General features: G+C 37.2%; 1 protein-coding gene across 6 annotated transcripts in view; it reads right to left on the bottom strand.

The window, feature by feature from the left end:
- CHD7 (chromodomain helicase DNA binding protein 7) overlaps positions 1 to 27438 on the bottom strand; it is a 183817-nt gene that overhangs the window by 35761 nt on the left and 120618 nt on the right. For 5 of the 6 annotated variants that reach the window (XM_030795497.1, XM_030795499.1, XM_030795498.1 and 2 more), the window contains 9 exons: positions 23339 to 23394; positions 15198 to 15312; positions 11616 to 11699; positions 9844 to 9981; positions 9635 to 9756; positions 9034 to 9277; positions 7770 to 7946; positions 3142 to 3285; positions 1404 to 1659 (listed from right to left, as the gene is read on the bottom strand). In XM_030795497.1, coding sequence (XP_030651357.1) covers positions 1404 to 1659; positions 3142 to 3285; positions 7770 to 7946; positions 9034 to 9277; positions 9635 to 9756; positions 9844 to 9981; positions 11616 to 11699; positions 15198 to 15312; positions 23339 to 23394 — 1336 coding nt within the window. Of the gene's footprint in view, positions 1 to 1403; positions 1660 to 3141; positions 3286 to 7769; positions 7947 to 9033; positions 9278 to 9634; positions 9757 to 9843; positions 9982 to 11615; positions 11700 to 15197; positions 15313 to 22242; positions 22295 to 23338; positions 23395 to 27438 lie in introns of those variants that run through there. The other variant, XM_030795501.1, reaches the window with a different exon arrangement.

Raw genomic sequence — 27438 nt, 5'->3', positions numbered from 1 at the left:
GCCTCTGAGCTGGTCCTTCTGCTTGTCTGTCTTTCCTCCTCCCATCCTTTTTATGCAATGTTGCCTGACGCATCACCCTGAATCATATTTCTAATCAATGCTCAGCTCAAACGCTAGTCGTGGTTCTTCGCTGCCTGCAGAGTAGAGTGGAGGTTCCATGCACTAGGGTTTAAGGAATTCTGCAGCAGGATCCAAGCATGTCTAAGGTGCATTTCTTATGTGTGCCTTTTACTTTGGGCAAGTTCCTCATTGTTTCCCTGATCCCCTCCTCTTTGCTTGTATCATTACTTCAGCCTAAACATCTTTTCTTTTTCTTTTTTCTTTTTTTTTTTTTTTGAGACGGAGTCTCGCTCTGTCGCCCAGGCTGGAGTGCAGTGGCGCAGTCTCGGCTCACTGCAAGCTCCACCTCTCAGGTTCACGCCATTCTCCTGCCTCAGCCTCTCCGAGTAGCTGGGACTACAGGCGCCCGCCACCACGCCTGGCTAATTTTTTTTTTTTGTATTTTTAGTAGAGACAGGGTTTCACCGTGGTCTCGATCTCCTGACCTCGTGATCCGCCCGCCTCGGCCTCCCAAAGTGCTGGGATTACAAGCGTGAGCCACCGCACCCGGCCCATCTTTTCTTTTTCTAACTCTGCCTTGCAAAATCCTTTCTACCCCTGCAGACTTGCCTTAAAAGGCCATCTCCTTCTAAAGACTCCCCCAATCTCAATCTCTCAGCTAACTGAAGACTGCTTGTGGCGAATGCTCCCTTCTTATTTACCTTTGCATTCTCCAGAGTATCTTATACAACATAAGCATGAAGTATTTATCACCTTAATGATTTCCAAAAATACATAATCAAGGCTTTAAGCCATGAGTTATATAACACTATGAATTTAGTTAAGAAAAGAGGAGGGCCATAAATTATCAAAGCTTTAAGTTAATTTTTTTGTTCTCAGAGGACAGAGGTGCTAGATGACTCTGGACTGAGGAAGATGAGGACATTTTCTATCAAAGGCTTGAGACAGCTGATAGTTGTCTGCCCACACCTAAGTTCCTCTTTAACATCTCTGATTTAAATACACACACCCCAAGAAAACCTCCATTAGGGGCTCATTTCACTTTGGCTGTTAGCACTTCAGATGACTTCTAGCCATGGAACACTAATGCCTCTTTTCAAGCACAGGGATGTAGGAGAAAGGCAAGGTGAGATTCCACTTCAGGGATTGCTGGGGCAATGGTCACTCACCTTCAGCAATCACAGGAGGAGGCATCACAGAAAGTGGGAAGCTGGTGAAACCCATGCTGAGTGGACAGGAGACAGGAATGACTATACACCATGAAATCCCCAGTCTGGGGGCAGAAAGGGATTTCTGGTGCTTCAATCGTCACTTAAGCAAGTTCGCCAGCAGGGCAGGCTTACCATTGATAAGGTACGGATGATTGCAGCACTTCCGCAATTCCATCATAGTGTTTAATAGGTTAGGTACATTAGCTTGCCCACCGCCTTTGGAAAGAAATGTGAAATTCTTCTCAAGGATGGCTCGGTAATATTTCTTCTGAATGTTTGTTAGCTCAACTTCAATAACAGTTTCTTCTTTGGGGGCCAAGTTCTTTTCTACATCCTCTTTGAGACGTCTCAACATCATTGGCTTTAGAATAGCTTGAAGTTTTTGCACCTAAAAAATGACCTTAAGTAAATACTGGTGTCATGATTTGCTTGCAAGTTAAAACATATTCTAACATGAAACATCAGGATTATCTCATTCATTAACCATCCCAGTGAGAGTATGAAGGAGCTCATCTCTCAGCTTTCATAAGAGCAGTGCATGAAGGTTGGATGATTCTATGTCAAATGAACTATTTCACCCATCCAGGAGCCCTGAACAGCCAGAAGGCTTGAAAAGTACCCAGCAGGAGAAATCCAACTGATTCATGTAGCTTTCCCTTCTGTTTGTCCTAAGCCATAGGGAAGACAGAGAAGAGGGACAAGACAATGTCATGGCAATGCTCTTTCTAGGGAGAGCTAAAGAATGAGAGGAAGTGAGCCAGGAGCAATATAGTCCCTGCAGGAAGAAGCCAGCAGAGATGTCTCTCCCTGGTTCTCTTTTCTATTGATTGGCAATAGAACTGAGTAATCCATACAGTTTTTATTTTAGAAAAGAAAAACAAAACAGACCTTACTCTGAACTGATCTAAGAGGTTTTAGACAGTAAGTCAGGGGAGGGGGCACATAAAAACCAAGATTTCAAGTCTATCTCCGTATTTATTTCAAATACAGTACACAAATTATAACTAATACCCACATAACTCTTACAGCATATAAAATAGCCTAGCACTTTTCTTTCCTTTTCATTTTTTTTTTTTTGAGACGAAGTCTCACTCTGTCGCCCAGGCTGGAGTGCAGTGGTGCGATCTCGGCTCACTGCAACCTCTGCCTCTCGGGTTCAAGTGATTCTCCTGCCTCAGCCTCCAGAGTAGCTGGAGCTACAGGTGTGCGCCACCACGCCCGGCTAATTTTTGTATTTTTTTTAGTAGAGACGGGGTTTCATCGTATTGGCCAGGCTGGTCTCAAACTCCCGACCTCGTGATCCGCCCGCCTCAGCCTCTCAAAGTGCTGGGATTACAGGCATGAGCCACCGCGCCTGGCCAAAGCACTTTTTATAAACAATGCTTCATTTATTTCTCACAGAAATACTGTGCAGTGGTTACGCCCTAAGTTTCTAAAGTGAAAATATGTAGGCTTGAAGAAGTAAGCAGTGTGGCTGAGTACAGATGCTTCACAAAGAAGAACAGAGACTCAAAACTGCAGTAGGCAAACAGGTCTACCAACGTCAGTGGCATCTGACATCATCCCCAAAATTACACATACATAGTAAAACTACCAACCTGCACAGCACAGCTATCTCTGAAAATTACATCAACAAGTATGTAACCTCTCTATAAATCTCAACAGCTCTTCACAAGAGCAAAAAGACAAATAAAGAAGAAAACCTTTAAGATGATGACCTGGAAAGTCCAAGGAAAGGGTATCTAAGGTTCTGTGTACTAGGTGGGAAAAACTGTAATATAATCACACTTTAAAATAACTTAATACTTTGCCATCTCATGGGCTAATCTTCAATTTTGTAACTGAAATACAAAGTGGAGCTGATAAATACCTGCTCTTCTGTTTTTAGATCACCAAATTCTTGCATAAATGTGGTTTCTGAAGGGAAGCGACTTGGTTCCAAGAAATGAAGCAAGCTGAAGAGTTCTTCCACAGTGTTCTGGAGTGGGGTTCCCGTCAGCAGCACTTTGTGTTCCTGAGGTAACACAAGGAAAGCCACTAACCAAATCGTAACAAAAACACTTTCTTAAAACCAGAGCCTCTCACTAGACACTCACTGTTCTACTCCTACTCATCTACCCTATGCAAAGTATAGGAATCAGGCATGAAAACAGAGATATTAGGACACGGTTTCTGTGTCAGGTAAACAGATCCATGGACAGTCCTCTCCAGAACTCTACAGGGTCCTTAAATGTGTCTTGCCATTTTGTTTCTTCCTGGGATTATAGGTCAGTATTTTAGTATCACGGCTTTTTAAGTCCCCCAAGTCTCAATGCTTTTATCCCCACCAGTTAAGATTTTTTCCTAGAATCCCTAGACTCAGATGAAACATGCATGCTTCTTTCTGCTCTCTACATCAACAGTGCTCTCATCTCTCCATCCGCTTCCTGTATGACTCACTTCATAGAGACAAAAGAAGTTCTACATGCAACAGCATAGGAAAAACTATTTTGTTCTGCAAAAATTTCCAACTAGCAAAGAGGTCATCTTGGTTGTAAATACCACAATCACTTTTTTTTAATCAGATGCTATTTATGTCTCTTTGAACCAAGTTAGGTATTTCTTTAATTAATTCTTCCTGTTTACGAACTCTTTCCCCAGCTTTCCTCATGCAGTTGTACCCTGTCCTCCTATTTTCATATATGCAATACAGAAGAGCTGTTTTACAATGGCCAGTCTTAACAATAGTGAGATATTAATCTTAAGAACCCTATTATTTTCTACTTTGGCCATGTGGTACACAGCACAGCTAACAAAACTATTTCAGAAAGTAATTATACCTCCCAGTAGTTGAGAAAGCAATATTCTGACTTAACTTGGAATCTGACAAGTCTTGGTTGCCAAGCAGAGTATACGCTCAGTAAATACTAGATAAATGGGGTACGAACATGCCAATTTTCTTAATATCTACCATGTCATATCTGTTAATGAAGCTCTTTGAAAGTAGGTGAAGGAGTTCAATATGCTTGTATTCCTCCTTCTCTTCCCTTTGAATAAAGTCTCTGAGGAAGTTTCATGGACCACCATCATCTTCAGACTCAGTAAATTCATAAACAGTAAGGATCAATCGATCAATTTTTTTCTAATGTATCACCACACTTGTGGATAGCCTGGGACACAATCACTGACATACCCAAGTCCTGGATTACAGTACGTAAGAACTTTATTTTTAAGTCCCATCACATATCAGGAAAGAGTTACTGCAGTAGATGAACTGTATTGATATCATGTCTCCCAGTTTTTTCATATCCTTTATTACTACATTAAATTAAATCTTAACTGCTTGACCAAATATTTTAAAAGTTAAAGACTTTTTAACTTATTAATTTCAAAATAAACTTATTCACAAAAGGAAAGAACTCCTTTCTTATGCAGCTTCCCTTCAATTAGTTACACCAAATGATTATACACAAAATCCTTTCATACAGTTACCTACAAATAGTGGAATAAAACTAGGTATCAATTTGAAAGTGGGTAACAATTAAAAAATACACGATTACTATGCACAGTCTCACAAAACATCATGTAAAAAACTCAGGTGATGGGGCTTATCACCTCCACCTATGCCAGCAGATGTGCTTTTGCCTTGACAACGTTACCATTCTTTTTAGCTCTGATGAAGTGATGTCCATTTAATTTCATTTTAAGCAGACTCTTTGTGTCAGGTTTCCTGACAATGAAAGAGATACTAGAATCAATGAAGAACTACCATGATCTCCAAAGCATCCCCTCTTCGTGGATGGGGGACAACAAGATGGTTGCTTTCCCAGAGCTCCTGTGGAGGACTGTGATGACAGTGACTGCCCCTCAATGTATCATCTTCACAAACATTTCCTTGGTGTCTGCAGAGCTGAAGACACTCATTGGTCATCCTTTCTGGGAATGCACTTGGAGATAATCCCCATCAAGCGCATTTTCATCACAACTAAGTCTAGTGCAGGTAACAGCAGATCCCTATGGCCTGTGCCATAGTTGGATATAGTTATGACCCACTATTTTGACTGTGACTTATTCTAGGAAAGAATAAAAAGTAGAAAGTGGCTAAGTTCTCAAGATGCTTATTTTAAGTAAGGATTTAAAGACCAGACAACGAGTTGTTCAGAATTGGACAAATATAATTATATTCTGAACAACAGTAATGTGTAAAAACATTTCTTCTCAAATAAAAATACTTCACCATTAGAAAAATAAATATTTTGTTCATGTGCTAATCAGAGCTTCCCAGTTGGTGAGCCTTACAGGTTGTAAGTCCTTGGGGAAGGTCAGGACACCCAGGACTAGTGGTGTCCCGTGGCAGTGGGCAGCCTTCTCTTTTTACCCGAGTGTGGCATTCAACTACTATCATTTTCTATATGTGCCATTATGCGAAAAAGCTTAAGAACACTGCAATATGTAATAGGAAAATTATTTGGATAACAGATTCTAATCCATTAATCAAATGTTAGTATAAATAATAGAAAACTCTTTGAAATAGCCCAAAGATTGTGGGGGGCTGGGGGAGGGATAGCATTAGGAGAAATACCTAATGTAAATGACAAGTTGATGGGTGCAGCAAACCAACATGGCACATGTATACCTATGTAACAAACCTGCACATTCTGCACGTGTACCCTGGAACTTAAATTAAAAAAAAAAATAGCCCAATGACAATCAGACTGTTTGATGTTGATGGAGTTAAATTAATGTGTACTCACCAATGAAATAATGTTTTACAGTAAGAATCTACTATCTGGGAACACATGAACTAATAATAGAACACAACTCAGATAAGTTCAGTCAGATGACTGTTTAAGCCTTCAGGAAATGGTGACATAACTGTCTCTTAGTAGAAAACTATGAAGGTGGATCCCTACTGAGAAGATATATTTAGATTATATCACAAGCATTAGTGTTTACCTGCAAATACAAATTTACTTCATTTTAATTCCTAAGTATCTCCTGGAGTGAACAAATACAAACACAGAGTTTCCCTTTTCCATATGCTTACCAAGGTCCCTGAGTCTATTCACTGTTTCTAAGTGCTCTCACCTGTTTTGTGGATTGGCCACCAAATAATAGTCAAATGCTTTGAGACAGATCTTAGGATAGCTTTAATAATAATTCATTAGGAAGAAAATTGGGAAATCCCATCCTAAATAGGATAATTCAGTCAGACTTTTTCCTTTAAGCAAAACTAGATTTTGTTTGTTTTAAACTAAATGCATAGCTGGCAAATCTAATCTCTTTAAGAATAAAATAAGCTGCTTCAGAGAATCAGCTGCAACAAAAAGCTTTTAGGTGTTTTTTGGTAATACCAGTCTTCAGCTAAAAACATATGGCCATGAATACACAGAACACTCCTTCTCATCTCAAACTCTCAGTTAACAAAAGATCAAATTAGCCTACAGAAATTCGCATTAAAAATACTTTAAAACCCTTTTTGTACTTCCATGAAACTCATCAAATCATCCAAGGCATACTAAATGACAGTAGCTTTGCTTTCAAAATGTACATTAAAAATAAAATATGTGATCATAACCACTATATAAACTATGGAGTGAAAAGAAGCCTGAGGATGACAGGTCATGTTGCAATTCCCACTAGGAAATCACACACAGCAGTATCAGACAGAAAATAAATCAAATCCTTCTACTCCTACGATATGTTATTCCATGATGTTCCCACTGAAAAAAAATCTAGAAAATCTAATCAGGAAGACCTGGTCATCTCTTGGGAAGCTGGAAGACTATGGGATAAGTGTGGTGTAAAACTCCAGATCAAATCTGAGGCACTGTAATGCCCCAAACGTCTAAGCATCTGTGTGAACTAAACCAACCCCAGATATCCTACCCAACTCATTGAGAACTTGCATCTACAAGTCCTGCTGGCCACAGTATGGCAAAACTTATGAGCACTGGAAAATAACTGGACTATCATCACTGAAGTAAAGCTTGGCCCAACAGTTAATGAAATGGCAGCACAGGTTATGTATCCCTTATCCAAAATTCTTGGGACCAGAGTGTTGCAGATTTCAGATATTTTTAGATTTTGGAATATCTGCATTTATACTTACGGGCTGAACATCCCAAATGAGAAAATCCAAAATCCAAAATGCTCCAATGAGCATTTCCTTTTAGCATTATGTGGCTACTCAAAACGTTTTGGATTCTGGGATTTTTGTATTTGGTATGATCAACCTGTATTTATGAACAAAGGGTGAAACAAATACTTGAAACTCACTTTGGTGAAGATATCATGATTACACTCTGCTATAATACAACTGTTTAACAGACACTAGCCAACAATGGAAGAATCCAAAAGGCAACAACTTTTGAATAACTGAAAATTCCAGAGAATATATCACAATATTTGACAAGCTTTTCAAATACTGTTCACAGGCATCAAATTCTGAGCAATGGGACTATCAAGTCACAAAAAATTCTATTCAGGTTCAGTGCAATCACCAATATGATCACTGACCAAGTCCATCATCTTGAGTCCCTCCAACAGCTTGCAGTTCCTGTTCTTCAGCCTGTGGGCTTCATCAATGACTACACAGCGCCATGGAATATTCCGCAGCTCAGGACAATCAGTCAAAATCATCTCAAATGTAGTGATGATGGCATGAAACTTATAGGACCCCTTTATCACTCGACCCTATAAGAACAACCCTGAATTATTATTAAGCATTAATGATTACATAAATAACTTTAAGGATGAATAAATAGCATAAAACATACGTATTTATCCCTTTGGAGACCTCTTTATTTTAGGTGACATACATTCTGTTTTCAAGTTATTTTGGCGGTTTTAAACGATATGGTAAAACAGAATTGTAAAACAAATGAGAAAACTGTCAGTAAATTTTGGATCTAATTTCCTAATAGAGCACGTGCATCAATTACCACTAAGTGTACCCATTCTAGTCACACATTCACGTAGGACAGAATTTATAATTTCCCAAATCTAAAGATAAACACAGATTTGAATATTTTTTCTCCTTTAGTTATTTAACTGTAGGTCAGATTTTATACTTAGAACACACACACACACACATCTATATATATAGATGTGTTTGCTATATATATATATATATATATATATGTATAGCATATATATAGCAAAGATCCTATTTACAGGACTTCCATTTACTACCCATAACATAAAACTATTTTAGTACATATTATTCTTCCTTATCATGTCATTTATAACGCTTCACTGTTGATACACACTAATGGCATACAGGTAACTAGAGTAAGAAAAAATTAAAGCAATTGCTACTAACAGCCAAAGCATAAATTTCTCCCTTGGGATGTGCTTCATTCAATGTGTCATATATTTCAAGGACTTTTTACATGCTTACTATTTTTCACTTCTAGCAATAGCATAATAAAATATTCTTTCTTTTCACATTTAATATTACCATTTCTTGTTTAGTTTTCTCTTAGGCTTGCAAAATAAAACTAATTAACATATCAAAGCATTAAATGGATTTCAGTGATCGTCCAAGGCAAAAAATTTCATTCCTTCTAATCTAATAATCAGAAAAACCAAAGCTATAAAAATAAAGAGCTGTTTTCATAGACACAGAAAGATAATACAAATGTAAATTGAGTCAGATATCTAAAGCAAATTTCTCAATTTGGCAAAATTTAGACCTTCCCAAGTCACCAAGACTTTGACATTTTTTAACACCTTAAAATGCACAGAATAAGTACAAAGAATACAACGTGTGAAGGTTTACCTGGGGATCTTTGAAGTACATTTCATACAACTGAATGGTCCGACGACTAGCTTGACTCCCATGATACACAACCACGTTCAACTCTGTCCAGGTTCGGAATTCCCTTTCCCAGTTGGGGATTGTGGACAATGGGGCAATTACTAAAAAAGGGCCATGGATTCCTTTCAAATATATCTCATAGAGAAATGTAATGGACTGGATAGTTTTTCCCAAACCCATTTCATCTGCTAAAATGCAGTTTCGCCTTTAGGAGGAAAATGAAGTACAAAAGTTTAATGAGTATGGATATGAGACATTGCTGTCATTTCACAAAATATATACCATTGTACCCACAAATGCATACCCAAAGGCTTTAGATGTTCTCTTAGATTCAATAAAATATATTTTCAAACAAAATTCTCAAAGAATAAAAATTATTTTTACATACTTATATCAATCTCTGTATTAATATTTATTAAATATTACACATATTTTCAATGCTTGTTTTTTAAAAAAGCTCTTATTAGAGTTAAAGCATTAAGTTCTTTTTTATTATTTTCAATAACTAAAGGAAAGGAACTACAGATACATTTAAAAGTGAAGAAAAACTTGTTTTACATACATGTTGTACCAATTGAAAAGTAGCCAGTTTACTCCCTCCAACTGGTATTCCCTGAGTTTGTTATTGTTTCTATACTCCCTGGAACTCTCCGATTTCTTCCAATCATCAGCAGGAGGTCGCTCCTGTTTCAAATATAGTAAATCCCATTAGTGGTTTCCCAAAGACTACACCACTATGCTATTTTCAAATTAAATTCTCTACCATCTTACCACACGCTCTGTTTCCGGCTCCCTGGACATTAGTTTCTCAAACTCCTCGATCTTTGCTTGATCTATGTCCTGCCTCCGCTCCCACGTGCTGTCTTCATAAGGAAGTGAACACCACTTCACCAGATAGTGAGTCACAGGCTGGACCAGATTTAAATAAATCAGAATTGAATTCATTTGACCACATACATACATATACATATATATGTGTATATATATGTTTATACATATACATATGTGTGTATATATATGCTTATACATATACATGTGTATATGTTTATACATATGTATGTGTATATATATGCTTATACATACACATATGTATGTGTATATACATGCTTATGTATATTTACATATACATTAAGGAAAAGCATGCTCTACTTCATTTATCAATAGACATTATCCCAGCATGAGTAAGCCTGAATTGACAGAAATTTAAAAACTATGGCCACAAACAGCTGTTCCTAGTTAAGAATCTCAACTAAACAGGAAACAGTATTATTGGGCGTTATCAGAACAAATTAGCCTTTTGTCAAAATCATTGGTAAGTGATGTTCGAAAGCCAAGAAGTATAAAGAACTAGCTAGTAAATAGCAAGGCTGAATTTGAGATTTTTTTTATCTGTACAAATCATTCATCAGGAGTTTGATTCAGACTTACATGGTAAATCATCTTAGCATATTTAAATGTTTACATAATTGGCTGGTTTCTTAAAAAATGAGACATAGACTTAAATTTATTAGGATCTCTACCTTTTCCTTAAAAAGAGTGATACTGTTTGTATCCAATCATATTAAAGTAACATATTTGAGCTTTATAAGGGTGGAGGGCAAAATATTTCAGGTAATGCAGATCAACAGGATTTCCTTTGTCTTTCCTCTAGAAAACACTTGGGTTTGTTGACCTTCACTTCAGGACCAAGGTACACTGACCTAGTCGTGATGTGAAAAATATTTGCTGTACAATGTAAATATGCTATGAAACAATTTTTTGAAGTATAACTAGGGAAAATTAGAAAAGTAAAGATCATGTTACAGATATGGTCTTGGAAACATCATAGAGTGTCATGACACAGAATTTGGAAGAAAATCAGAGTTCTTTGCAGACCCTCCCTAGAAAAGCAAGATCCAAACACTGTATATACAAAATTCAATTTACATGGAGAAGCCAGGAGGGATACAACTCATGGTGGGTGGGCACATCATTATCAAGACACAATACTCAGAAGTCACTACACTTGTCTTCATTCTTACTTCCCTATCAAATATCCCTTATAATCTCACAGAGTTTTACAAAGCAAAATAAGAGTGTTGAGACTAGGATCTTTTAAGAGAAATAATGTTTATTAGGCTCTGTGTAGCACATTAAATGAATTCATCAACTTCACTAATGATGCCCAATTCTAAATAACCTTAAACTCCATTCTGCCACAAGAGACACTCAATTATATAAGGATACTTTATGCTACATGACAGATTTATACCAAAATGTACTGAATTCTTTATAATATTGTGGAATTGTGCAAAATGTCAATGTATTTCTTTCATATTGAAAATTAATTTTTTAAAAAAGTTCTCAGACTAAACATAAAACATATTTAGCACTATTAAGTCATAAAACTAATAATAAATCATTAAGTTTCAGTTAAATTTAGACCAAGTGTGTCACAGTCCAAGGCTCTGACCAAGACCAGGTCTAGGATTCTACCATCTTCTCTATAAACATGTATGGGTTGCCTGAATCACCACTTTGTAATACAAATGATCTCCTGTTACCTCTCCCCGGTCATCTGTGCTACGTGCAAAGTCCATTATCCGGTCAACCTCCACATAATCTGGATTAAAAAGCTCATCCTCAATCTACACCAAAGGGGAAAAAAAAAGTTAAAGGCTTATTTATTTCCCAAGATGAAATACTATTCCACTTTTCACCAAGCAATAATATTTTGGGTCACAGCAATACAAAACTTATATTTGGCAAATTCTATTATATTAATTGAAATGCTACAATTTAGCAAAATCACTCCCCATGAGGAAATCAGACTTCTCAGACTTCGTTAACTGGGTCTTTTAATTACCGTGTGAAACCTTTTACTGTGAGAGAATGTTTAAGAATATTTTAAATGAAGTGTGAAATTACAATTCACTAATGAGCAATCCAAAAGGCTTATGGCATGCGATGCATTTAGCATTCTCAAAACTACAGTTTGCAATGAAGAATCAGAGTCATGCAAAGTAAGCGTTACTTGGAATCTCATAACTCCTGGAGTTGTCCGATGCCTTACAGCATATTTACAAAATGTTATTCAAAAGCCAAATACACTGAAACCAGCTAATTTCATATTTTAGCATGATCAGAGTTTATAATGTTTGGTAGTATTTGTCAATCAATATTAGTACCTCATTTAGAACCACAGTCTTATCATTAATCTGTTTTCTAATGATTTACACTGAATATAGTGTGTTTAGGCAAAAGTATTAAGGATAAAGAAATGAGGCCTAAATAATTGGCTCATTTAACCAATATATTAAACAATCTTTACAAAAGTAAAGTAATACTGCTGCTTGCAAAGGTATCTCATATAAAAGACTAGAATATGGCTGGAAAAAAAGTATAGGCTGGGCACAGTGACTCACGCCTGTAATCTCAGCACTTTGGGAGGCCAAGGCGGGTGGATCACGAGGTCAGGAGTTCAAGACCAGCCTGGCCAACATGGTGAAACCCCATCTCTACTGAAAATACAAAAAATAAGCTGGGCGTGATGGCGGGTGCCTGTAATCTCAGCTACTCGGTAGGCTGAGGCAGGAGAATCACTTGAACCTGGGAGGTGGAGGTTGCAGTGAGCTGAGAACACACCACTGCACTCCAGCCCAGGTGACAGAGGGCGACACTCCATCTAAAAAAAAAAATAAAAGGTACAGACTAAGCCATACCCAAAAGAAGTTAGGGTCAGACAAGTTTCAGATGTTAGAAAAGACGCATTTTATTATGTGCACTTCTCAACTTATCAATAATATAACTGCATTAAAATATTTTGCAAAAGGCAAACTAGAAGTCACTTAGACACCATTCTTATCCCTTGAATTGCAGGTGGAAAAGATAAGCAGTTCAGTCATCATCTGCTCAGGAACAACAAACTTTCCCTGGCTACTCGGCCCTCTTAAAACGCCCAGTTGGGAAGTTTTGAACTGTGAATTGTGAAACAAAAAGCAGAAACACAAACGTATGTCTCAACTACCTCAGGCTTTTACACAGAGGTGATTAGGATGGCAAAAAAAAATCCATTGAAATGTTCAATTAATATAAAGTATATTAATGCAATGGCTTTTCAAAAGCTTCTAGACTTAGGTAAACACACGTGTTATCCATGTACAGTAGAAACACCTAAACTTTCCCAAAACTAGGTTTTGATGGCAAAAACTCTCTTTAGGAAAACTTGTTCTTAAACATGAGCTTTCATAGTCAGTGCTGAATTAAAATCCTTAACTTTTCCTAAACATTTCTACCCTTTAAGTGAGTAATCTGCGGCATCACACATGTGATGAAATTTCCAGTCTAAATGATGTTTTTGAATAGAGATTTTTAGTTGCAGCAGGCTTGTAAGGCAGCCTAAGGAGAAAGAAAGAATGTAAAAGCAGCTGAAACTGAAAATCTCAAAGCAGTACAGCCATGGAACACCTGAAGCCATGATAATGTATGGGATGAAACAAATGGGGGCGTGTGCATTTTCATGTATAAAAGAGAGGGAGGATGGGGATTGCTATCCTTCTCTGCTAACTCCCACTCAGGACAGAAACTAAGATTTCTAGCTGCCAAGTTACCAGGTAAATAATATACATTCAACCTTGGTATGTGTAGCTAGGGCTAGACACAATTTCCTAAAGACAGTGTGACTACAGGAGACAGAATACAAATAAACGTAATAAACAGGACCAGGATTTAGGGATGGGGGGAAAGCTACCATCGTGCTTTTGCCTGTCTCCCTCTCCCTGGCCCACAGAAAAGGTCAGCAGAACACAGGGTGTCTCTTTCTAAAAGGAGGCTAATGATTTCAGCTCATCCAATGTCACAAAAATTTAACTCTGGTTTCATTAAGAAGGGCACAAAAAATAGAACTTCATAGCATTGTCCTCAAAATCAAATATTAAGATTCTTTCTTCAAAAGAATTTTCCTCCAAGTTCTTCTGAAGAATCTTCTTAAGATTCTCCAAGATCTATGAATTGAGTCACATTCGAGTAACTCCATTCCACTTGGTCCTAACCACTGCACTGCCAAAAATGCTGCACACTCAGAGTGCCAGAAGCAGTGATGCAGACATGTGTCCAGTAAAAGAACAACCACATGATCTCCCATCGAATGCAGACTTTACCATAGGCCAGTTGGGATCATGGAAATCAGAACCCAGAAGAACACAGACTTGTTACCTGATACTATAAGGATTTTATGACATAAAAGTACTAAGTGCTCTTCTGTCCCACTTTCCTCCGTCTCCAAAAAGGGGTGGCAGTATAAAGTAGGTTGTTAAACAGATACTATTTTGCATTAAATTGTACGCTTCTTTTACATAAAGTCTACATTCTGTCAACTCTTTTATGAAAAGAGGAACTAATAAATCAGCAAGTCTTATCTTTCAATGTTAGGGTTTTTCTTTTATCTACTTGAGGCTGTAAGTGAAACCAAATTGGCGATCAAAAGTCCAGAGACCCTAGTAAGCAGCCTGTGAAAGCACTTTTTAAAAAATGTAATTGACTATACTGCAGAGGCAGAGGGCAGAACTGGCACTTCTAGTAAATGCAGATGTTCTTCCCTGCCTTAGGTATTGCTCTATTTCTATACTGATACCTGGGATAAAGGGACACAGGCAAAGATATTATTACCAGTTTCTATACCACCTCACTGCATTTGCGAAAATGAGTTTAGTGAACTCTCTGTGATTAGGCATTGACTTGAACAAAAGAAATTTGCCACGTACTTTCCTCAACGGAAGTTAAGCTTTTGTATCTTAGAACTTGTACTTAACATTTACTGTAGATTTCTTAACCTGCTAAATCTCAATAGAACTTCTGTCCACTTAATTTCATCGTCTACTAACTGTACTTTCATTACAAGATTTTTATCATACCATCACCACTATTTCCACATAATATCATAAGGACCCATATCTTCTAGCCTAAGCAACAGGAAGAATGAGAAATTTCCTGTTTACAAATTTGTTAGCAAGAACCAGTTACCAATATGCAAGTTAACAGCACCAAATGAGACTAACTAGTTTTTCTTAATTCGTGGAACTAAAATTTTAAATTTAGAACATTTTAACAAAGTAAACACTTTGGAAAAGTAAGCAGGTATTTCATACCTCTGAAAGGAACTTGTTCTGGCCCTGCTTTGCCTTAAATCGTTTAATTTTTTGCTGAATTCTCTTATCTTTTTCCAGATCTTCTATAGATGCCCACTGACAATGAAGATAAGAGCTGAAAGAACAAAATAATATCCTTGAAATATGTAGAATATAATTAATCCTTTATTATGTCTTATTCAAAAAAGTCAACTAAACAGATAATTAAAATAACCTGCTTAATTACTCATTAAGGCTGCTGAGCAACATTTAATATACCCACTACTGTTTAGAATAAGAAGAGAAAATCAATATTAGTGCCTAAAATTTGCCTTCTGTCCTAAGCCTCCAGCTCTCTTACCTGCTACCAACAGAGAGAGAGAGAGAGAGAGACAGAGACAGACAAAAGAGAGAAGAGAGAGAATGGCCTAATAACAAGCTGTTTCCATAAGTGAATGGATTATACTTCAATATAAAATTAGCACTACAGGGTGGCCTTAATTCTGAATTTATACTTTGAACCTCTTATCATTGAGAAATAGGTTTTTATCAAGTTAAAATAATTCAAATTTAAAATAGCAGTTTCATTGGAGATAAGAGGTGTAGGGTGCCCTAGAGTCATCCAAGCCTATCATACTGGTCCCAAAGGGAAACCTAACCTGGTCCTTCTAGAAAAATCTAGGAGGAAAGAACCACTGCCTGCTCCTGGAACACTGGGCCATGCCCCTCACCAGCTCCTTATCAGTTCCTGGTCTCCCAGGCTGTGTTCCTCCAGGCTTTCTGCAATGATATCCCTTGGTCCCCTGTGAATGTTTCACTTGCTATGATCTCTACCTGCACTGGGCAAACCCCCTCCCCTCAAGACTCCCCACCTCCACCTCTGAGCATGTATGGTGTCTTCCCTCACCTGAACTGGAATACATTTGCATTTCCCTTTTCTTCTCCAACACTCACAGGTACACAGTTAATGTTTTATGGCAACTCTGACACTCTTTTGCTTAGTTCTTCAATATTCTTATGTCCCATCACCCTCTCCCTGCCCCTCAAATAGCCTTGAAAGCCTCTTATTTCTCTTTCTGGTGACAACATTAAAAAAAAATTATATCTTGAATATATATACCCCTTTCAGAATCAACATACTAGTACCCTTAGAAATTGTGCTTTAGTTCACAGAAGTCAGAAGTTTAAAACAAGAAAAAGTAAAAACAAAAATTACACAACCATTAAAAATTTTTCAAAAATGATTCATTATACAGGAAATGCTTATGATATTAAGTAGCACATAACTGATAATCATGTCTAATATAATTTGCAAAGATAGAACTCATTTAGTCCTTCTATAAGTGAGGGAGAAAAGGATTTTAAATACATATGACTTATATAGCTATGAACTGATAGAAATGCTGTACACACACACACACAGAAAACAGACTAGATGAAATTGCATCAAAATGCTAATACAGGTTCCAAATCTGAAAATCCGAAATTCAAAATGCTCTAAAACTCGAAACTTTTTGAGCACCAACATGATACTTGAAGGAAATGCTCAATGGAGCATTTTGGATTTCAGATTTGGGATGCTTAACCACTAAAGCATAATGCAAATATTCTAAATTTGAAAAAATCCAAAATCCAAAACACTTCTGATCTCAATCATTCCAGATAATGGATACTCAACCTGTATTTATTATTTCTGGGTGCTAGGACTGTAAGTATTTTATTTTCTACTTTCAACTTGTAGTTTCCAAATTTCCAATAAATAATATGCAATACTGTCATAATCAGAAACACATATTATACGAGGCAGGCAGATCACCTGAGGCCAGTAGTTTGAGACCAGCCTGAAAAATATGGTGAAACCCCAACTCTATTAAAAATACAAAAATCAGCTAGGCCATGGTGGCATGTGCCTGTAATCCCAGCTACTCAGGAGGTTGAGGCGGGAGAATTGCTTGAACCCCAGAGGTGGAGGTTGCAGTGAGCTGAGATCGTGCCACTGCATTCAAGCCTGGGCAACAGAGGGAGACCCTGTTCCCCCTGCCACACACACACAAAAAGAAACACATATTATAAAAACAATCTGCTCTAGTCTCCAAATTATTTGACAGAAAAAAGCACAGGTGCAGTCAGTCAGTTAGTATTCTTGTCTTGGCTGAGGTGCAAAAGCCTTCAAAGCACCACCTGTGTAGCCTTGAACTGGACACAAGCATATAAGCAAGTGGCTCCAGCCCTGCTTTCTCTGCTATAAACTGGAATGAAATTTTCAGTGTGACTCTGCTTTCTAGACTCTGATGATAACCCTTTCTGGAGGCTTAGTCAGGAAGAAGAGGAAGGAAGAATAAAGGGTCAAAAATAGACTGCTTTGTCTTAACAGATAATTAAGGCAAGAAAAAGTTCTAACTGGACTAGAACTAAAATATTTTTTAAAAGTTATGAAGAAGTAAATGTAAGAAAAATATTATGAAGCTAGTAAGAAATAATCTGAACTAGGCCCTACAGATAATACAGTTTATGGTCACTTTGGAAAACAAAATTTCATTTAAAAATGTAACTACTCTTTATGAAACAGATATACATTTATACCTAATCTTGACAGTTAAAAAAAAAGAAAGAGCATATCCCTTACCCATATCAGTGCAAAGTAGTAAATATTTATATTTATAATACTTGTAAATATTTATAGTTATAAATAAATACAAGTAAAATATTAACAAACACAACTCCACGTCACATTAAGAAAATAATATGTCATGACCAAGTAGTTACTTGTTTCAGGAATGCAAGGTTGGTTCAATATTAGGAAATTCACTAAAAATATACAATATTAATATATCTAAGGAGAAAAACCACACAATTATTTCTATTGACACTGAAAAAACGTTTGACAAAATTTAACACCTATAATGGATTTTTTAAAACTTAGGAAGATAGGAATTGATAGGTATTTTGTTAACACATATTTGAAGATTTTAGTTCTAAAGACAGGATCTTACTAAATGAAGAAACACCACAGTTTTCCACAAAAATCAGAAAGCATGGATACCTACTATCTCCACTATTATTCAATATTGTATTTGAGGTTATTAGCCAATGTCACTGACAAGTCAAAACAATAAGAGACATAATAATTAGAAAATAATAAGTAAAGCTATCTCTGTTTGCAGATTATATGATCAGGTACCTGGAAAACCCTAGAGAATCAATTAGAAAACTAATTCAAATAATAAAATAATCCAGCAGCGTAGCAGAATATAAAATTAGCATACAGAAGCCAACAAATTGTCTTCATTCACAACAACAATTACCAATAAAGAGATACGTTAGAGAAAACCTCTTTCACAATACCAACAAAGATAAAATACTTAGCAATAAATTTAATTAAAAATGTGTACAATTTGTATAGGAAAATATTTAAAACTCTTACAAGACACAAAAGTAGAACTGGATCAACTGAAAAGACATCATATTCACACTGTGTAACTCAACATCACACATTTGTAAATTTAATACAATGTAAATAAATAAAATGCAAACAGGCATTTATATGGGGCTAAACAATACTAAATTTTATATATAAAAATAAACATGCAAGAATATCCCGGAAAACATTAAAACAGAAAAGCTACTAGGGAAATAGATCTACCAGATATTAAAATACACTATAAAGCCTCCCTAAGCAAACAGTGTGGTACTGGCTTATAAATAGACAAGCAGCTCAAAGGCATAAAGTACAGATAAAGAAAAATAAAAAATAAATAAAATAAAAAAAACTTTAGGACATAATAAAGTTTGGATCTCAAATCACTGAGTCAAAAATGGACTCTTTTTTTTTTTGAGATGTAGTCTCACACTGTCGCCCAGCTGGAGTGCAATGGTGCAATCTTGGCTCACTGCAACCTCTGCCTCCCAGGTTCAAGCGATTCTCCTGCCTCAGCCTCCCGAGTAGCTGGGATTACAGGCGCCCGCCACGATGCTCAGCTAATTTTTTGTATTTTTAGTAGAGATGGGGTTTCACTGTGTTGGCCAGGCTGGTCTCAAGCTCCTGACCTTGTGATCAGCCCGCCTGAGCCTCCCAAAGTGCTGGGATTACAGGCATGAGCCACTATGCCTAGCCAAAAATGACTCTTTAATAATGGTGCTAGAACAACAATTGAAAAAGAATTAAATTAGAGCCATGACTTACACAATACACAAGAATAAACATCCAATGGATCAGGCACCTAAATAGATAAAATGAAATCACAAGGAAAGCATGGACAAATTCCTCTGTAATCTGGATATAGGGAAAGGCTTTCTAGCTATGACACTAAAGCTAGAAACAATCAAAGAAAAAATGGATAAATCTGACTGTACAAAAAATTTTAATGGGCAATGCAATAAACACCATGAAGTCAAAAGACAATTGAAACTGAGAAAAGACAGTTGCAACATACAACCCAAGATAAAGACCTAATATCCCTTATACATAAAGAGCTCTTAAAAGCTGAGAAGAGCATGACAGAAAATGAGCAGAAGACGCAGACAACCGACAAAGCAAGATGTAAAAAGTGGCCATTAATCTTATGAAAAGGTGTTCTTATTCACAGTAAGAGAAAATGCTAATTAAAACCTCAACTGAAATACAATTTCTCACAAAAATTAAAAAGTAAAACAGCACACTATATTAGAAAGGTTGTGGGGAAATAGGTGTTTGCATACGTTGTTGACAGGAACATAAATTCATACAACCTGAAGGAAGGAAATTTGGCAATATCTCTCAAAAATACATACATGTTTGCCTTTTGTATCTAGCAAACCCACTTCTGGGAATTCACCTGGAAGCCATGCCCCCAACAATTTGAAAATATATAGATACGTATGAGAATATATATTGTAGCATTATCTGTAATTGGAAAACATCAGAAGCCACTTACACATCCACATACACAGGAGGCTGGTTGAATGGTTATGGCAGTCATGCAATGGAATACTATACAGCTGAAACAAAGAATGAGGAGGATCCCTATGAACAGATGTAGAGTGATTTCCAGGATGTAGTGTGACAAAAATGTACTAACAGTATACCAATTTCTTTTTTTGTAAGAAGGAAGAGGAAATTATACCTGCATGCTCATGCCAAAAATTACAGAAGGGATAAACCTGGGATTAGTAAGGAAGTAAGCAGGAATGGGGTAGAAAGGAATGGAGGACTACACTTCTTTTGTGTATAGTTCTGACTTTTGTAACATATTATTATTTCACAAACTTGAAAAACAATTAATAAAAATCAACAAGCGGGGGCTAAAATGGAATACAAATACAAACCAAAACTAAAGAAACACACTGTGTATCAAATAAATCATGAGGCCCCAACCTTTTTGGCACCAGGGACCAGTTTCGTGGGAGACAATTTTTCCACGGACTGGGGCGGGTCCTCGGTGGAGGGCAGTTTGGAATGAAACTGTTGCACCTCAGTTCAGGCATTAGTTAGATTCTCATAAGGAGCACAAAACCTAGATCCTTCGCATGCACAGTTCACAACAGGGTTCACGTTCCTATGAGAATCTAATGTCACGCTGATCTGACAAGAGGCAGAGCTCAGGTGGTAATGCTCAGTTGCCTGCCGCTCACCTCCTGCTGTGCGGCCAGGTTCCTAACAGGACACTGACCAGTACTGATCGATGGCCTGGGGACTGGGGACCCCTGAAATAAATAACAAACCACACTGGTGGGGTAGGAAAAGAGAAAAACCAACCCAGGGAAATTCTGGATAAAGTTTTAGTTCCTATGTCCTCAAACTAAAGACAAAAAGCTAACCAAATATAGGCTTCTTTTTCACAGAAATATGGGCTAGTAACTCTGAAATCACTTCCTATATACGTTAGGACTGACAAAAAAGCAAATATAAAAAATAAGAGAGCCAGGTTTATTCTGGTTGAAGAAGGGAATTACTAATATTAAAGGGGAAAGGAGAGAATGAACCCTGAGCTGCTGGAATAGTACTGGAAGTATCAATATATAGGCATTGTTTTTGCTGTTGTGTTGGAGAGGTGGGTAAATATGTGTGTGTATATAATAAACAGATAAGTGTGTGTGTAACTCGATATACACAAACACACACACACACACACACTCCCAGTCCTAGAAGCAACAATTCCTCAGCAACAAGGAGCACACCTAAAGCCCAAATCTTGGTTTCTCAATGCCCCCGCTTCACTGAAAACAACCAAGCCTTCTTGGAGAAGTAACTGATTCCATAACTAAAACAGGGAAGTTACGAGATGAGCCTGGAACATCCTCTGGTGCCAGAAAGCAAGAAAGTGTTCAAAGAAAAATGGGGACAAGGCAAAAAGATGGAAGAGCCAGTCTGAAGGGGCTCCCACTGGCCAAATCTGGGATAATGTGGGCAAAGGAAATACTACAACGGTAAAGAGTTATAATCCCTTGAATAAAATGAGAAGCCACAAGTCTGCTCAGCTATAAATTAACAAATGGACAAGAGGGTAAAGCTCTTCCTTACCGTAAAAACCCAATCAACCAATGTAGAAGAAATGATGGAATTAGTAAATAACCCATTAGCAACCATTACCATATTTAAGTCTTAAAGTATCTTTCCAGAAGATACATATTAACTACAAAAACAGAAATTCTTTGTACCATTTTTACAATTTTTCTATAAATGTGAAATTGTGTCCAAATATAAGGCTAACAAAAACTCTTAGTTTTATAGAAATCTTAATTTCTCTTAGCTCTCAATAATGACAGTCAGAAAAGCTATTTTTTTTTTTTTTTTTTTTTTTTTTCAAAACTCCCTTTACCTCATCTCAAATGACTTTTGAGGAGGGCTAGAGTCTCCTGGTCCGGCACTAGCACCTGGTCAGGAACTCGGAGCCCATCTCTGGGGTCACTAACAGGCTGACTGGAAGGAGGCAGCTCAGGCCTCACTGTTAAACATTGATCTGGAGGTCTCTCTGGTAGTGCCATTATTTTGGTGATTGATATCTGAACTCCTTTGCTCTTGTTTCAATTTGGTAAATCTACAAGGGAACTCTCTCCCTCTGGTTTACTTAGTTTACCTCCTCCTTACCATAGGAAATCGTGTTGTAGGCATAATTTCCACATGTGTAAACTGACATGCTCTGAGGACAAAAGAATGACGACAGTTAACATTTTCCGAGCATTTTTAAAATTGTCAGACTGTATTTCATTGAACGCTCATGATAAAACTGACAGAGACTTCTTTATCTTTTTACTTGATAAAAGGTTTTACTCACAACTTCTTCAGAAGTGCATCAATTTATTAACAGTGCCAAGTACAACAAGAGAAATGACAGAAAACCCATGGCACCTGATGCTTTCATTTTCTAGGGTGGGGTAAATTTTCTGAGGCTGTTTGCACAGCAACTCACAAAAGCCTCTCTTTAAAGCCCTAAGAATGTATTAATATGGTGGTTTAGTTCTTTGTCTTAAAAGGGGCAAAAAAAATTTAATGTTTACATTATCAATGAACATTTTTGTCCTTGTTCTGTGATTGTTTATTTAGGTTACAAAATGGCCTCAGTGTTCTTCAGCAGAATGATTACTGACTCTGAAAACATCCTAGCTCATCACAATGTCTGCCTGGGCCAGGTGTACTGCTTACAACAGAATCTACAAGGACAACAACTCACTGTGTTTTTCAATTCAGATTTTTAAGTTATGAATTCAAATCTACTAAATAAATATCAGAAACAAACAAAAATAGATAAAGCTATAGCTCATTGCATTTTAGAACCTGAGTGATGTCATGGTTCTCTAGAGCTTTCATTCCACAGGAGAGTTCTTGTCTCTAGGGCCTCGCACACTATGCACAGGTGAAGGAACGAAGGGCAGAATTCATGATCAGAGGACAGGGAAATACTGCTTTATTCATTTTTCTATTATTGTAGAAGTTTTTATCCTCTCTAAAAAAATACTTATTGGTTATACACAGAAGTTAGTCAACTTTTACACCAATTACACATTTTCCAGAAAAATTCATAAAATATCAAACATACAAAAGTTGGTTAAAAAATGGCCTCCCAGGCCATGATGACTAAAGAAATCATACCAAAGTTTCCTAATTTCCCAACTTAATAAAAAATGGTCATTTACTACTTGGAAAATATAGCCCCCCATTAAAAACAAAATCACAATTTACTTACAAGTTTTTGTATTTCACATAGAATTCCTCAATTTCTACCTCCTCTCCAGATTCCTTCTGCAACAAAAGAAAATTTCAGGCACATATTTAAAACCATCTACTAGAATATTTTAAAAGTAATGATTTACTCCCATATGAGCACAAAACAGGACTGAAAAGAGCAGCACAGGACCTTCACATAAGATGAGCACGCTGTGTGCCGGGAGGCGGCCAGGGCCACGAAGACTGCCACGCTCAGGCCCATGCATGCACCTCTGCTCAACGTGCGAGAGCTTCTAAGACATGAATCACTTTAACTCCTCCCTAACCACATGCAGCTTCATTCACAACAACCTGACCCCAAATTTGGCCTTCTGCCAAACCCACAGTGTTAAGTAGACGCCAAGTGTACCATTTTCTCAGGCAGCAGCCAATTAGCAACTGCTCTCCTGAATGCCATATGTATTATTTTTGGCTGCCTCATGGCAACTTTACATTGTGGGTTTTGTAATGTTTTAAAATATTTAAAAGACATTTATTTCTCCATATACTTAATAACTCTAAACAAGAAACCATATAAAAGTAAACCTTGTACTTATGCTGTAATTTCAGTGCATCACTATTCATAGTCTTAGTTTCACTCAATGGTACAATTAAAATCTCTCAGACAAGATGTCTCACACACATAGCAGCCAAATAAAATTAACACTCCAAATACTACATTTAGGTAAGGTTAAAATTGTGATACATGTCAGCCAAATCAAGAGTTTTCCGTAGTAAGATTATCTATAATATCTCCCTTGATCCTACCTGCTGTAGTGTATGCAGAAGATAACGTTCAGATGATATTTTAGGCATCTCTTTTTATTCCCCTTTTGGTTTTAGGCTCTTAAACAAGTCATAATATGTAATTTCCTTCTGGAACATTTGATCAGATAAATCAGGGATCTAAAATATAAACACCACTTACAGATGTTTGGGGATTGCTTTTACACTCTTACAAGAGACCCCAAGCCCGCCTCGAGGGTCATGTATGGCTGTTCAGCCACCTCCAAAATGCTTAGAAGAAAATCAAGGCAAGTAGGAACATGGCAAAGAACAAACAAAAGAGCAAATGCTTCTACTGGATAACAGACTGGCACAGATCTGTTCAAAGGTATTAGTCCCCTCAATCTCTAACCTTCAAACTATTTTCAAAGATTGTGAACTTAAACTTTTCTTTGAAACTCACTTATAACAGTTAAACCTAATTTTTTTTCTTTCTTTTCTGAGATAGGATATGCTTTGTCACCCAGGCTTGAGTGGAGTGGTGCAAATATGGCTCACTGCAACCTCAACCTCCCAGGCTCAAGCAATCCTCCTGCCTCAGCAACCTCTGCCCCTCCCTACCACCTCCCCAAGTAGCTGGGACTACGGGCACACACTACCACGCTCAGCTAATTCTGTATTTTCTGTAGGCTGGGTTTTACACCATGTTGCCCAGGCTGGTCTCAAACTCTTAGGCTCAAGCAATCCCCCCGTCTCAGCCTCCCAAAGTAATGGGCATGAGCCACCACACCCAGCCAAACTTATATTTTAAACAGTTTTGGCCTGTCTAGAAATCATCAAGAAGGAGTCTGGATGTGCAGGAGTGGTCAATATCTATTAATATCTGGTTGTGCCATAATGGATCTATGAAAGGTGATAACTATAAAGCATTATTTTAAGCCAATGTATTCAGAACATCTTCTATGTCATAAACTTTTAGTTATCCAAAATAAAAAGAAATGTTTGTTGGATGGCTTCAAGAACCAGCAACATAAATCGAATATGGAATTAATTTATAAATAAATACTATCAAGTTCAACTGGCAATCCATCCAAGACCCACCCTACTTTTTTCTCTCTAGCCTTAATATTTCCCCATTCTACTCCCTTTTCTTTTTTTTTTGAGACGGAGTCTTGCTCTGTCACCCAGGCTGGAGTGCAGTGGCGCAATCTTGGCTCACTGCAAGCTCCGCCTCCCAGGTTCACGCCATTCTCCTGCCTCAGCCTCCTGAGTAGCTGGGACTACAGGCCCCGCCACCATGCCCAGCTAATTTTTTTTGTATTCTTTAGTAGAGATGGGGTTTTACCGTGTTAGACAGGATGGTCTTCATCTCCTGACCTCATAATCTGCCAACCTCGGCTTCCCAAAGTGCTGGGATTACAGGCTTGAACCACTGCGCCCAGCCTCCCATTTCAAGATATATTATCTTTATATAGAACCAGACATTCCAGCAGAAAGACAAAAAGATGGTAGATGATCAGGGAAAAAGAGAAGCAAGGATGAAACTAGATCCTTTGATTCTTCACACAGCATCATGAAATTCAAATCAAGAATGGAACTCAAACGTCTGAGCTTTCGCCCTTCTGATAATAATTATATTTTTTCAATTTTGAAGGCATTTTCAAAACTATGTATCATTTATATAACTGATATGTTATAAATCATAAACAAGATTTATCATGTCTATGCTCGTATTATTTCTCCTGATTCTTCTATCTGATCTTTCCTCCCATACTGTCCCTTTTCTTCTCATTCTAAATGGTCTCATCATCCCATAATTCTAAGTGGGCACCAAAACATACAGGATCAAATCTTGAACAGTAAAGACAGTTTTTATTTTGTCTCAAGTCTGTTCCCAGAAAGCTCTGACTCTTACAGCCATCTGTCCCCAACTCTCACTACCCATTTTCTTGTCATGATCAGCTATTCCTCTGGGAACCTGCTGTGAAGATGCCTGACAAGAGTCTAGGGCTTCCCAGGAAGAACCAACTAGGTTCTGAAACTTCATTTAGCAGCACCTGGAGCTGGTACAGAATTGTCCCAGGGCCTGTTATCTTTTGGATGTTTCAGAATACAACACTTTGTTCTGTTTAATGGACCACACACATTGGATCACCACCTTCTTGCCCCTAGAACCATAAATAGAGCTGTTTTCCACCATTCCTTTCATATAAATATGATTATGCTGACCTCTTTTCTTTTACTGAAGAGTAAAACAATTTAACAAAAGTGTCTGAATTCATAAGCCCTCAGAAACATAATTTCAATTATTTACTAAATGGGAGGCAGTCTGACCAGCCTCTGTTGACAGCTTCAAACAGCCCCTACTCCAAAACCTCTCACCTCTAAGCCCCATTTTCAGAAGCCATTCTACAACGGGCATAGGCAATGAATAACTCAGTCAAAGCACTATTTCCATACATACACATAACACTCAGATTTATTTCTTGAGCAGCTACCATTAAATTTGAGAACCCAGTAATATTACGAATTAAACAGAATTTTTCTGAGAAATGTATATCTTTTCATTAGATCCAAAATTAGTCTATGGAAATCCTTATTATTCATATGACATTTAAAGTTTCAAACATATTAAGCCATACTTGTCCCACTGTTCAAACAAACCAGAAACTTTGAGAAGGCAATAAATGAGTTCTCCAGTCACCTGGATTCTAAATAGCCACCCAGAGTCTAGGCCTAACTTAGGCCTTTCCTATGCATCCTACTACTAAATTAAGTAGTCACAGTCAAGAAACTAAAATACAGAGCAAAAAACCAGAACATTTTGTCAAATAATACACAAAAGAATGAAAAAGCACCTCAATAAAGTTATCAATAAGGCATGGGTATGAATCCCTTTTCACTTTTGGCCCAATCTACTCTGTATACTTTACTAGAGACACCAAATCACAGTTCACTTAGGGAAAAAATAAGGATATGATAATGGATGAGATTAAGAGTTTTGCCTTCTTTACACTCTAGGAGGCTCAACTAAATAGCTAAAACACACACTCTGAAAATGCGTCCTGTAGTTAACTTAAAGAAAAATAAAGAATTTTAGGGAACACAGTCACAATTGACTTTTAAAACTACTTTTGGCCTTCTGATACAAAAAAAAAAGATTTGAATTATTCTCCAAAGATGAATGGCTCAAAGCAGAAACAGCTACAGGCTGACTAAACAAGGGAAACAAAATAATTAGCCTTTATACAATCCAAGTATCTACTCATATATCTACCTCAAAATTCAAATAGGCACCAACTATCTCACGCAACTAGGTATCACAGACATTAACCTGGGTTTAGAACAACATAA

Source organism: Nomascus leucogenys, chromosome 16 (assembly GCF_006542625.1).
Source record: "Nomascus leucogenys isolate Asia chromosome 16, Asia_NLE_v1, whole genome shotgun sequence".
Taxonomy (NCBI): Eukaryota; Metazoa; Chordata; class Mammalia; order Primates; family Hylobatidae; genus Nomascus; species Nomascus leucogenys.
Note: the sequence above shows the minus strand (reverse complement) of the source record. Positions and strands in the feature narration are given on the sequence as shown.